We start from the raw sequence: 14,764 nt of genomic DNA, 5'->3' as shown, positions 1-14,764 counted from the left end.
TGTTCTGAATGGATTTTCCCCTGTGAATCTAAAATCCCAAACAGGAAGAAAGCAAAATTCCTTACTCCCAGACTAGGGACAAAATGAGATCATCAGGATGAAGGCAGGAGAAAAGAGATGAGTGAAGCAGACATGAAGGCGGGTGACAGGTCTGTGAAGTGGTCACCAAGAAGCAGGTGCTGGGGGAGTCAGGGGTGGACACAGGGGCTTCTGCCACTGCTTGGTCCACTCTGACCCACCCTCCCTGCTGACCAGGACAGCAAGGGCAGAAGAACAGAGGGGGAGCCAGCTCACTAGGAACACCTGCCTTTCTTCCGACTGTCCAATAACTGGCACTGACAGGAACCAGGAGGAAGCAACCTGAGACATGAGCATACCCAGAGAAGTGTCTGCAGTGCCGAGGAGGACTGGCCCTGCACTATCCACTCGAAAGCATACCTGGGGAATGAAGACGAAGCAGTTGATTGTGGTTGTGCAAACAAAGATGCCTCCAGATGTGAGTCCAAAGACCAGGTTGGGCCAGGAGTGCAGATATCTGGTGACTACGAAAAGAAGTCCAGCTGCCAGCACCACGAGGTTGACCCCTACCATGATGGTTAAGGACTGGTTCACAGGAGGAGAGCTGACGTGGTCAGTCAGGCCAGCCAGGTAGGTGCCGTACAGCAAGAGCAGACCCTGGAGGGAAGAGCAGAACCAGAGGTTCAGGGACGTGGAGAAACAGACTCGGGTCAAAGAAATAATAGGACTGGAGCCAATTTACTCATCTGAGAAACGGGGATCATAATACCTACCTTCAATGGTTTACTTTAAAAGATTTACTAAGCTAGCATAAAAGAAAACCCTTAGGACAGCCCTTATACCTGACTGTTGTTAAGTGCTGTCGAGTTCGTTCCAACTTATAGTAACCCTGTATAGGGTCTCTGAGGATCAGCTGGTGGATTTGAACTGCTGACCTTGTGGTTCGCAGTTCTGTACTGATCCTACAGCGCCACATCAGGAGTCCTTATATATGGTGGTGATGGTGGTATGCCGTGGAGTTGGTTCCGACTCATAGTGACCCTGTACAGGGTTTCTGAGGTTGTAAATGACAGGAGCAGAAATCCTCATCTTTTTCCCATGGAACAGCTGGTAGTTTCGAACTGCTGACCTTGAGGTTAGCAGCCCAATTCGAACCACTAGGCTACTAGACCTCCTTAAATGGTAATTTCTCTCCGTCACTGATAAGTAGTTTATCAGGGGTAACCAAATCAGTCACCAGCCTGGGAGGAGGCACAGGACAGGGGCCTATAGGTAGGCCCTAGCCCTACAGGAAGGACTGTGGGCAATAGGAGTGCAGTGAGCACATCACACTGCTGGTGGCTAGGGCTTCTGTCTTCATTGTGTGGTTTTACATTACATGATGCTCAGGAGCATGTGGAAGCCCAAATCAGCTTGTGGTCTGCTTGTCAAGCTAGGCTGTGTAGCATGGCAGCACCTAGAGGAAGGCGTTCCTTCCTCTAATTTACCCAAAGGCTGCACTTGCAGAACTGCCTGGATGTTTTTTTTCTAACTCACACAGAAGATCTCCATAGGCTTGTAGTGATTCTATGGCAGCAGGTGTTCGTGGGAGGTGAAGGGTGGAGAAAGAGGAGAACAAAGGTCAGATGGAACTTAGCTAATATTCTTGGGTAGGCACAGCCACAAAGGCTGCACCCTCTTTGTGACATTCTTTGTTTCTGTTCTGAAAACCCAGGGTCCTATTTTTCCCTCTTTCCTATAAAAATAAATCTGCTCTCAGATTTCTCATTTGCACTATGGTGAATATGACTCGTAGCACCTTCAAGTACTGCCTCTCCTAGAAGGAGATGCATTTAATCAGAAATCAAAGATTGAAGCCAGTAATAGGTGAATTCAATATACATTCACCCATTGACTATGGGCAAAGTACCATGCTGGGTGTATGGCAGGAAGAAGGGCTACAAGGAGGGCTAAGTCATGGTTTCTTCACCTTTCAAGGTACCTTCTCTGGTAGGAGATAGAAGCACATAAAAGTCCACGTTTATAAGACAGAATGTGAAGATGCCATGGTTGGGTGGGGTGGGGTGGGGGATGGCAGGGACTGTGGGGTGAACTAATAGTGAAAGTAAGGTCAGGTATAGTAGGACACCTAACAACAGCCCTGAAGTCATACATCCTGACTAACTCTACCCGCAGGGATGGCCCCAAAGATGATTAGTGTTATTTAGGACAACTGACTGTGCCTACGAGCAAGAGGTCAGCATAGCAGAGATGGCTTACAATACCCTGAAAGCCCAGAATCCCAAATGGGGCCTGAAGAGCAAACATCTCCTCCTGAGATTTTCAATAACTTGAAGACAAAAATCAGGAGATGACACTTTTGGGTAACTGACATCATCATTTGGCAAAACTGGATTAATTAGTAATTTAATAATGAAATTAAGTCTACGATTTTGAACTATTCAGACTGGATTGTATTAAAATGCCTTAATTCCATTACAATTATTGCCAACGGGAAACAGGTATGAATAAAACCTCTGTACATCCATGACTCATATATGAGTCACATCCGACAGTTTGACATATATCATTCACCTTCACGGCTGTGAAGTATGGGATAGTAGAGTATCTGACAGCCTCAGGAGAGGGTCCTGCAGGTTAATGTGAAGACGGGGTTGCTCTCAGGAGCTCCACACTAACTAGGGAGCCTGCTCTGCTTTTGTTCTACAGAAAGTATAAAGTTGTAAAAGGAAGAGGAAAGGTGATTATATACAAAGCAATGGAGAAAATCAGTTAATTGGAGTTGTGAAGTGAATTGCTGGGGGGAAGTGGTGGGTTTCCGTGATGGGGTGGAACAGTTCTTCTAAGAGCAGAGGAATGTATTTTTCAAAGCTGACCAGGGAGGCAGCAGAAGGTTGATAATATCTGACATTTCTGAGTTACTGCTAGGGACCAGGAGTGGTTAAAAATGCTTTCAATACTCAGACCAATTCTGATTGGATGTTATCAGTACCTCCATTTTACATATAAGGGAATATAGGAGGTTCAATGAGGTTTAGGATTAGCTAGAAGGAGCTGAGACAGAACTCAAATTGGAACCAGTTCTGTCAGATTCTGAAGACCATTTTCTTAACCATTAGTAAGAAATTAAAGACCGAGAACTGATTACTGTCTTCTTTTAAAAAAGAGATTTCTACCAAGGTAATATATACACATGGTTTAAAAACAACATTTCCCTGCGCTAGCCCTTCCCACTTCTAGGCCTGTTCCTGAGATACAAATACATCTAACTCTTAGTAGTAAAGTGGGTACAGTTTACCTTTAAAGGTCACATATATTTACAAGGAGCTCCTAAGTGGTGCAAGTGGTTAAGTGCTGGACTGAAAAGTTGGTGGCTCAAACTCACCGAGAGGCACCACGAAAGTCAGACTAGTGATCTGTTTCTGAAAGGTCACAGTCGTAAAAACCCTGTAGAGCAATTCGAGTCTGCACACCTGGGATTGCCATGATTCTGAACTGCCTCGCGATGACAACCAACCACAACATTTACAGTAACTCCATTGTCTCTGCTAGCAGTTAGCCAATTAAGACCTCTCCCCAAGTAGTCAACAGGCAGTCTCTACCACCCAGGGTTTGCTTTGCTCACTGAGACTGACCTGTTCTGTATCCCCTCAGAGCCAGATTCTCTGTTCCTCCAAGCTCAAAACCAGCTTATGGAAAATCTTTCTGGTGGAAGGTGCCAGAGGACCTCCGTTAGTGCCCTGTATAGGTAACCTGCAGAAAGAATACCCCTATTTAGTTATCTAAAAGAGACAATGAATTTGATGATGAGGTATTTAGTGCAGTTAGGAGAGAAGACTGTCAGACTGGTAAGGGAGACACTTTGAGCATCTCCATGTTATGACCCATCCTCGTGGTAAGCCCTGCTTCTAACCAGAGCAAGAAAATCAGATGAGTGAAAGGTAGGAGGATGTCTTCACTTGAATTTTGAAGAAAGACACAGCACAGGTAAAAAGGGCATTGGAAAGTACAAAGGAAGCTACGTGGAATGTAGCCTTGGCCAGGCTGTTGGGGGAATAATTGGTGTTACCAAATCAATTTAAAATCCGGACCAACGAATGGAAGAAGCAGTGAGTGAATTCTAAATGATTTGGTGGAATACTGAGTGAGAAAGTTCAAAGAGTTAGAAAAATGGCCCCCAAACAAATAAAAAGTAGAGAAATAATAAAAGTCATGGCTTTGGGATTTATGCACCAATAGAGGCTTCTTTTGAGTTCAAGATTCTTACTAGAAAAGACTTCACTAATTCCTGCAATTCTCTCTTTAGACTCATTTGGTTGGTGACCAATATAGACTGTATCCCAAGCAGAGGGGTTACCCACCTTGCATCCCCAAAAGAGAGCAATCCAGACATCAGAGTAGAGGGAAGAACAGAAGTGTGTTTTGGTCAGAGAGCAGGTCACATCTCTTCCTGTCACCTAGAGGGGACACAGAATCAGGAGTGAGGGCACCCACAATTACCACAAACACACAGTAAATCTTTGTAAACATTCAGGTTCGAGAACACTAGGGCATATAGTTTTCCCCTGATATGCAGAAATTAGGTGATGTATACATTTCGTATGTCAAAAAATTAGCTGACCCCTTCATGAGAGTGATTATATATGAGTTGGAGGAAAAAGTAGTAACGTTGGGCTTGCATGTGGATATTTACCTTTCAGCTCTGTCCTTTGCTCCTACGTTGATTAAAACTAGTGCTTCATCAAAATTACAAATTATTTCACACCATGAACCTGATATTTATAAACAGTTGAAATCATAAACTTTAAATCTATTCCTCGGCTCTTTGCTGGAGACATAAAATATTTCCTATTAACTGAATACAATGTACCGCGTACAGTTATGCCCTTTACCTGCATTGTTTCACTTTATCTTTGCCACAACCTTATGAAATAGGTAGTAATATTATCTCCATTTTACTTATGAGAAAACAGAAACTTAGAAGTTAAGTAACTTTCCCCTGGTTACATATCAAGTAATTGGTAGAGCTGGGATTTGAGCTAGGGTTGATTGTTTCTAAAGACCACCTCAAAATGCCACTTCTTAACAATTGTTTTTGTTGTTGTTGTTAAGTGCCATTGAGTCAGTTCTGACCCATAGTGACCCTGTATAGGGTTTCTGAGGAGTGGTTGGTGAGCTTTAATCGCCAACCTTGCACTTCAAATGACTTTGCAGTCCAGTGCATTAACCCACAGCACCACACCAGGACTCCTCTAAACAGTTAGGTGAGGACAATATCCCACAGCTGAAAGTTCTCATTACTGATAATATGGAAGCAGAGGGACGTTCATGAAAAGGCCTGACACAGGAGGAGCAGTCAAGGGATCAGACATTTGCAGCTCTCGATTCTCCTTCTTTGAGTTATTTGTCTTGTGTGGGTGACTGCACAGGGAATGCTGCTGGGAGAATGACCCCTGTGTGTCCCCAGAGACCACCAGTCTAATTTTGGAGCAAGATTCTCAAGAGCTTGAACCCCTTACCGTCATACTGACACTGAGGATCTGAAGGCACTGGATGGGATCACTCAGCACCCATGTCACAAGCAGGATCACATCAGCAATCACCAATGCTGTCACCAATCCCAACAGTTGCAGGTCTTTAATAATCTGCAAAAGAGTCAAGGTCAGAACTTTCCCTTGTTCACTGGTTATATAACCCAGAGGTCAGAGTGTCCCACATCCTCTGAGCTCCAAGCTCCATGGTCAGTTCTCCCCATGAGCATCATCTCCAGCTAGCAAAGATGAAAGCAGACACCAAACATTTATAATGATCTTCTGTGTCGATACCATCATTGTTTGCATTAAAAATTTCCATTTTTATATTCTACCATGTCCTAAAAATTATTTCTAGATATATTTATATGAACACTCAGAGAGATGTGAAAGTTTAACAGCAAACTGTTAACAACCGTTGTCTCAGAGGGTGGAAGTGAGAATGGTAACAGGGAAGGAGGAATAACTAGTATATTTTTACACATCTGTAAATTATTTGACTTAGTAAGTATGGCAATGTATTGCTTTTGTAATTACAAAAATAAAATTAACAAATACACACAAACATACATATATAATTGCTGTAACAGAATAGGAGAAATTGAAAAATTATTAGGGAAAAGAGAAAATGAGAAGAATTATGATAAAATCCCTGAAGAGGAAGGTAAGCAACATTCATGAAATGGGACAGAAATGTGGATCTGAGCTTTTCACAACCAGTGAAAAGAAGGAACCACACCAGTTAGATCAGTCATATCCTTTGTGAGATAAAAGAGAAACCAGTTGCTTAACCTGTAATAAAGAGTAAATCTTAAAAGTAGGAAGAGAACAAAAGATGTATCCCGGTGTGGTGCTGTAGGATAAGCACTTAATTGTTAACAACAAGGTTGGCGGTTTAAACCCAATAGCAACTCCTCGGAAACCCTATACAGGGTTGCTATGAGTTGGAACAGACTTGACGGCACACAACAACAGCAATAACACATATAGGTAAGAAAAGATAAGGAAAGAAAACACTAGATTTCTCATCAGATACAAAGTTTAGTGAGAAGAGAGTGGAGGAACAACTTCAAAGTGCTGAAGGAAGGAAGGAAAGAAGAAAGAAAGGAAAGAAAGAATGGAAGACCCCTAAGAATTCTATATCTACTAAAAATACTTAAAAAAAAAAATCAAAGGCAAAATAAAAAATATTGCTAGGAATAAAGACAATCAGACGTACATAAGCTGAAAAATTTATTACTAGAAAACTCATAGAATGTTAAAGGAGGTATTTGAGACAAGAGGAAATGATGTATGTTTTAAAGTGCAAGTAACTTGCTTTTGACTTCACACAATCTCCCCAGATATAAAAGTGTATGTATGGTATGTTGTCATCCAGGCTCTGTTGGAGCATTTGCATTTGTATTTCTATCAAAACAAGTATAGTTGGTGGGGGCTGGCCAGTAATAAAGTGTGAAGTTTCTAAGCCAACAGTAATTTTTACATTTAAAAAAAAAAAAAAAATGAAGAGGTAACCCATTAACAAGTGACTGAGTTGAAGAATTAGGGGAGGATTGTCCTGGTTTACCTCTAAGGAGGCAAGAGTTGAGTGCAAGTGACTGGGTCAGTGAGCAGCTTGCATGCTCTGTGCTTGTTAGTACTTATCGTTACCAGTGTGGGTGCACCTCATCGACTGTGCATTGTTTCCCTGGGCAGCCCTATTGGCCAGTCCATCCACCAGCCTGAGACAGGCAGCTTCCAGGAAAGTGCACATTACCTTTGTCTTTTTGGATTTTTTTTTTTCTTGACACTACATCTGTTTAAAGTCCTGTGAATGTATGTGTGTTAATAAAATTGCTTTTTCTCAGTTTGAAAAAAAGAGGAAATGATGTAAATATGGAGCTATACACAAAGATGAAAAACATTGGAAATGGAAACTATGGAAAATATACAATTGATGTTTATTATGCAATGTTTTACAAAGTAATTGATCATTTAAAAAATAAAATCATATTGGGTGTCATAACACATGTAAAAATAAAATCATTTTAATAAAGTGATTATTTTATTTATGCAAAAGTAAAATAATGCCAACGATAGCAAGGAATTAGGAAGGAAGAAGATAGAATGTACTTATAATATACATGAAGTGGTACAATATTACTTGAAGGTAGATTGTGTAAGTTGAAGATATAGGATAATCCAAAAGCAATGATTAAAGTATCAAGGAGTTATAGCTAATAAGCCAAGAAAAGACTTAAAATCATAATGAATATTTGACTTATAAAACCTGAGAAAAAGAAGGGAAAAGGAACAAAGAAAAAAATCATAGTTTTAAGCTATTAATAATCACAATAAATGAATGGTTTGAATCCTCCCATTAAAAGGAAGATAATGTGAGACTGGATAACAAAGCAAGGCTCAACTATATGCTGCTTATAGGGAACATATTTTAAATGTAGACACAAATACAGTAAAAGTAACAGAGATGCCACACTAATACTAAACACAAAAAGACTGCAAGAAAATATTATGAAGGAATATTGCGGACAATATATTTGACAACTTAGATGAAAGGGACAAATTCCTTGAGAAGCACAAACAACTAACACACTAAAGGAAGGCAGACAAGGATATATTAATATAAACCAAGTATATATTGGAACAAAAATATTACTAGGAATAAGGAAGATAATTTCCCAATAATAAATGTGTCAATTCTTCAGGAGGACAGAACAATTCTAAATGTCTATGGAACTGTGTTAATTGTTGTTAGGTGCCATTGAGTCATACTGACTCATAGTGGCCCTATGCACAACAGAACGAAACACTGCCCAGTCCTGGGCCAACTTCACAATTGTTGCTACATCTGAGCCCACTCCTACCGCCATGGTGCCAATCCAATCCAGGACCGTTAGGGTCCTCTTTTTCTCCGACCCTCCAATTTACCAAATGTGATATCCTTCTCCAGTGACTGGTCCCTCCTGATAACATGTCCGAAGTATGGGAGATGAAGTCTGGAATCTTGGCTTCCAAGGAGCATTCTGGCTATACTATTCTGGCTGTACTTCTTCCAACACAGATCTGTTTGTTCTTTTGACAGTCCATGGTACTTTTAATATTCTTCTCCAACACCATAACTCAAATGTGGCAATTCTTCTACGATCTTCCTTTATGTACCTAGATGTACCTAATACTGACTGTGCAAAGACCTAGAGTTAGAAAACCAAAAGCGAAGAATACACTCAGTATTTCTCAAACAGAAAGAACTGAAGAAAAAATTCAACTGGAAATATTGAAGCATTCTATGGAGTCCTGGTATGGTGCTGTGGGGCAAAACACTGGACTGCAAGGTTAGTTTGAACCATAAGGTTGGTGGTTCAGACTTCCACTGTTTCTGTATAGAAACTCGATACAGGGTCACTAAGTCAGAACCAACTAGACGGCATGTAACAATTTAACAACAACCTGGGTAAAATACTGAATGGTGAAGAAAGCATCAAAGGAAAAGGGAAGGAATATATGAAGTCACTGTAACCAAAAGAAATGGTCAGTGTTCAACCATTTCAAGAGTAGCATGTGATCAAGAGCCAAAGTTACTGAAGGAAGAAGTCCAAAGTGCACTGAAGGTACTGGCAAAGAACAAGACTCCAGGAATTGATCGAATATAAATAAAAATCTTTCAACAAACTGATGCAGCACTGGAGGCACTCACTCATCTATGCCAAGAAATTTGGAAGACCAATTTATTGGAAGAGATCCATATTTGTGTTCATTCCAAAGAGAAGTGACCCGATAAAGTGCAGAATCTGTTTGTGCAGAAATCATCAGACAATATCATTAATATCACATGCAATTAAATTTTTGCTAAAGATAATTTTAAAATGGCTGTAGGAGTACATTGACAAGGAGCTGTCAGAGGTTCAGGCTGGATTCAGACAGGGACGTGGAATGAGGGATATCATCGCTGACGTAAGGTGGACCTTGGCTTAAAGCAGAGAATACAAGAAAGATGCTTACCTGTGCTTTATTGACATGCAAAGACTTTCAATTGTATGGATTATGAAAAGATATGGACAGCATTTTGGAGAATGAGTATTCCAGAACACTTAATTGTCCTCATGCGGAACCTGTACATAGACCAACAGGCAGTTGTTTGGACAGAACAAGGAGACACTCAATTGTTTAAAATTAGGAAAGCTGTGTGTCAGGGTTTTATTCTTTCATCATACTTATTCATCTGTATGCTGAGCAAATAAACCTGAGAAGCTGGATTATTTTGAAGAAGAACATAGCATAAGGATTGGAGGAAGACTCATTAAAAACCTGTGATATGCAGATGGCACAACTTTACTTACTGAAAGTGAAGTGGACTTAAAATACTTACTGATAAAGATCAAAGACCACAGCCTTCAGTATGGATTGCACCACAACGTAAAGGGGAAAAAAAATTCTCACCATTGGACCAATAAGCAACATCAGGGTAAATGGCTGTAAGATTGAAGTTGCCAAAGACTTAATTTTGCTCAGATCAACCATCAGCACTCATGGAAGCAGCAGTCAAGAAATCAAACAATGTATTACATTAGGCAGATCTGCTAAAAAAGACCTCTTCAAAGTGTTCAAGAGCAAAGGTGTCAGTTTGAGGATGTCAGTTAGAGGTGCACCTGATCCAAACCACGGTATTCTCAATAGTTTCACATGCATGTGAAAGTTGGACAATGAATAAAGAAAACCACAGAAAAATTGATACCTTTGTGTTATGGTTGTTGTTGTTGTTAAGTGTTGTTGAGTGAGTTCCAACCCACAGTGACCCTGTATAAGGTTTTAGAAAAGCAGTTGGTGAGTTTGAACCGCCGACCTTGCAGTTCAAACTGACTTTGTCATCCATCACATTAGCCTACAATGCCACACCAGGACTCCTGTGTTATGGTCTTGGAAGAGACTATTAAAAGTACCACGGACTGCCTGAAGACAAACAAATCTGTTTTGGAAGAAGAACAGTCAGAGTATTCCTTAGAAGCTAGGATGGGCAGATGCAATCTTTCATATTTCAGACATATATCAGATGGGACCAATCCCTGGAGAAGGACATCATGCTTGGTAAAGTGGAAGATCAGCGAAAAAGAGGAAGACCCCCCCTCAAAGAGATGGGCTGACACAGAGGCAGCAGCAATGGGGTCAAGCATAGCAACAATTCTGAGATTGGGACCGGATCAGACAGTGTTTCGTTCTATTGTACATAAGGTCGCTATGAGTTGGTTACCAACTCAACAGCATCTAACAACAATCTAATACCAGAGCTTCATTAAACAAAATGGACCGAAAGGCAAGAAAATGTCAAATGTTAATTATAATCAGAAAAAATCAATGTTGTTGTTGTTAGGTACCACAAAGTTGATTTCTGATTCATACCAACCCTACGTGACAGAGTAGAAGTGTCCTATAGTGTTTTTGTGGTTGTAATTTTTATGGGAGTCCTGGTATGGCATTGTGGGTTAATGCGCCAGACTGCAAAGCCGTTTGAACTACAAGGTTGGCAGTTCAAGCTCACCAGCTGCTCCTCAGTAACCCTATACAGGGTTGCTATGGGTCGGAACCGACTCGACGGCCTGTAATAACAACAACGATCTTTATGGGAGCAAATCACCATCACTTTCTCCCATGAAGCCACTGAGTGGGTTTGAACTGCAATGCTTTTAGTTAGTTGTTAAGTGCTCAATATGTGAACTACCAGGATTCCTTAGAAATTTCAATACCTTTCTCTTAATAATAAATAGAATAAGTAGAGAAAAAAATAGCCTGGGTATGGAAAAGTCAAACAACACAGTCAATCTCAATATTAATAGAACACTTTACCTAACAATGGTAAAATACATACTGTTCTAAAATCTTATCCTGAGCCATAAAACAAATCTTAATAAATTTAAAATAATTTAAGTCAAACAAAATATGTCCTCTGACCACATGGAATTAAATTAAAAATCAATAAAATAAAGACTTCTGGAAAATTTCATCATGTTTGGAAATTATCAGTCATATCTTAATAATCCAACTTTGTAGTGGCCTTTGGTTAAGACATATAGGCCAAAAAAATAAGTAAAAAGAAAAGTTACAAAGCATTTTGATCTGAATAAAAGGGAAAATACAAAATGTGTGAGATGCCATTAAGTAATTTGTAGGAAAACACTGGTAGAACTAAATGCCTATGGGAAAAGAAAATAATGATCTTAACAAATCACTTCATCTTCCACTTTAAGATACTAGAATGAAAGAATAATTCAACATTACAGTAAGTAAAATAAATAATATAGAGCAGAGGTAAAATCAAACACAAAAAACAAGACAGAAAAATCAATGAATCTAAAGTGGTTCTGTAAAATGATTAGTAAAAATTGAGCCACTTCTAACCAGACTGACTAGGTAAATGGAGAGCATATGCAATGATTCAAATAAGGAATGGGAGACGTGACACATCATTAAGTATTCGACAGATATTAAAAGGATTGTAAGGAAATATGAATAATTTTATGCTAATACATCTGTCAATTTAGGTGAAAGGGGCAAATTGAAATACACAAACTACTAAAATTCATTGAAGGGAAAATAGATAACTTACATAGCTCTGTATCTGTTATAGAAATTAAATTTGAAGTTATAAGCCTCTTACAAATAAAACTCAAGGCTCACATGGCTTCACAGCAAATTATACCGAATATTTACTAAAGAATAAAAAAAATAGCAAATGTACACAACTTTAGCCAAAATTGAAGAGGAGGGAGTATTTCACATTTACTCTAAAAGGACAGCATTATTCTTATACTTAAAACTAGAGTACATATTCCAAGAAAAGAAAAAACAGATCCATTTCCCTTAAGGACATAGATGCAAAAGTTCTAAATATAATTTTAGGAAAATAAACTCAACAATACATTTAAAGGATGTTGTTGTTGTTAAGTGATGTCAAGTCAGTTCTGAATCATAGTGACCTTGTATAGGGTTTCCAAGGAGCAGCTGGTGGATTTGAACTGTCAACTTTGTGGCTAGCAGTCCAGTGCTGATCCTACAGCTACACACAAGGACTCCTATGGAAACTATAAGTGGAGGGTTTGTCCCAAGAATTTAACGTTGGTCTGACATTCTAACATCCTTTACATAACTCACCCTATGAATGAACTACAAGTGTAAAACTATACAATCATGTCAACAGGCACGGAAAAAATCCAACATCAGTTCTTGATAAAAAAAAACAACACAAAAATCTCTCAGCAAATCAGGACTAGAAAGACATTTACTCAATCTGACAAAAGACTGTAAATGACAGCTATAACAGAAGTGCAGCTAGCATTATAGTTTGTGGTGATAGACTGAATGCTTTCCTTGTAAGATCAGAAGTAACACAAGGATGTCAGCTCTTACTACTTGTATTATATACTGCATTGTTTCTAGCTAGTGTCCTCCAGCAAAAAAGTGTATCAAAGGGATTGAGACTGGAAAGAAATTGTCTTTATTCACAGAGGATATGATCATATACAAGGGGCTTCAAAAACTTCTTGGAAAAATGGAATAAAAAAATAATAGAATTTTTTCATGAACTTTTTGAAGTTCCCTCAAATGCAGAAAACTTAATGGAATCAACATAAAAGTTACTAGAACTATTGCATGAGTTTACCAAAGTTGCTGCATAGCTTATCAGCATACAAAAATCAATGGTATCTAAGACTATAGGTGGAATCCTGAACATCATCCAGAATCTTCAGAGGTGGTAAATTTCCTCTTGAAAGAACGGGCAGACCAGCCTGGAGCGGCTAGAAAAACAGAAGATACTTCTTGAAAGAAAGACCGACAGGAAAAATACGAAACAATATAGGCAGACCGACAGATTACTACAAGAACAAGCAAGTTGCTTGCCCAGGAGACATCAAGGCAAGGGGTCGGGTTCCTTCAGAGTAAATCCCTTGCAAGGGGAATACACGCTCTATTGGTGACCACGTTTGTCACCGATAAGGGAGAGTGAGGGAAAACCAGTAAAGCAGTGACGCATGAGATGGAGGCAGAGATGATGACGTGGAGAGATGGACCAGCTGGGGACTTTAGACCCAGAGAGGGAGAGGAGCTCTATGCTGATGACTGTGGGGGTTGGGGGAAGGCTTGTAGTATATATCCTTTGGTTGATGATGCATGGAGGGGATTGTAACAATGGCAATGTAATGATATATGATAGGATGAATGTAAAGCTAATGTTCTCCTATGTAAACTATCACATAATTCACAATAAAACATTAAAAAAAAACAAAAGAAAAAAAATCAATAGTATCACTGTAAACTAGTAACAAATAATTGGAAAGTAAAATTAAAACACATAATAATGTTTACAGTATTAGAAAACATGAAAAAATATATGGTACATTAATAAGGATGATGATAACTGTGAAAGTTCTCCATGGAAAAGTATAAAATAATGATGAGAAAAATTAAAGAAGATCAAAATATTTGGAGAAATATGCTGTTTTCATGGGTTGAAAATACAACATTGATAAGAAGTTAAGTCTCCAAATTTTGATCTATATATTTGATGTAAACCTAATCAAAATGTTAGGAGGATTTTGTAGAAATTGACAAACTAATTAAAAAACTCACATGGAAACTGGTCAGAATTCAAAGCCAAAACAGTACTGAGGGAGAAGAATAAAGCTTGAGAACTAACACGATCAGATTTTTAGACTTAAAATAATGCTACAAAAATCAAGATAAATCTGAGGATAAGAAGAGCTCCTGCCTCACAGAGTTGTTGGGAAGATTAAAAGAGTTCATGTATGTAAAGCACCTTGAAAAGCATTTGGTATACAAATAAGCCTTCAAACCTTACATTTCAGGGCTAAGAGTCTTGTGCTGTGGAATTATGTGTTCTGAAAGTAGTATCAGTGCTGGTGTAGCCATAAAACAGAATATGATGTCTCCATTTTAAATGATGAAATTGAAAATCCTTTAAGGACAGAAGTATGTTTGTGATAAAATGTATAAGGGGAAAAAGCAGGAGATAAAATGGTAGTTACTATTTGGAGGTAGTTTGACCTGAACCATATCCCCCCAAAAGTTGTAGCAATAAAGACTGGGAGAGACTGCTATGTCAACACTGGTTGCTTCTGGGAGGTGGGACCCTGAGTGATATTTTTTCTGCTTCTTAACCGTTTTTTGGTAATTTTCAAATGTCTACATTACCGTGTAACACTTAA

At 39.1% G+C, this 14,764-nt stretch overlaps 1 protein-coding gene across 2 annotated transcripts in view; it reads right to left on the bottom strand.

The window, feature by feature from the left end:
* The window catches only part of GPR156 (G protein-coupled receptor 156), a 112,860-nt gene that overhangs the window by 19,635 nt on the left and 78,461 nt on the right, over positions 1 to 14,764 (bottom strand). The window contains exons 5-7 of one of the 2 annotated variants that reach the window (XM_006864145.1): positions 5,538 to 5,663; positions 4,380 to 4,475; positions 439 to 675 (exon numbers count right to left, since the gene is read on the bottom strand). In XM_006864145.1, the coding sequence (XP_006864207.1) occupies positions 439 to 675; positions 4,380 to 4,475; positions 5,538 to 5,663 (459 nt within the window). The remainder of the gene's footprint in view (positions 1 to 438; positions 676 to 4,379; positions 4,476 to 5,537; positions 5,664 to 14,764) is intronic. The other variant, XM_006864146.1, reaches the window with a different exon arrangement.

This window comes from Chrysochloris asiatica, unplaced genomic scaffold, assembly GCF_000296735.1.
Source record: "Chrysochloris asiatica unplaced genomic scaffold, ChrAsi1.0 scaffold00061, whole genome shotgun sequence".
NCBI lineage: Eukaryota > Metazoa > Chordata > Mammalia > Afrosoricida > Chrysochloridae > Chrysochloris > Chrysochloris asiatica.
This window is presented reverse-complemented; position numbering and strand designations above follow the sequence as displayed.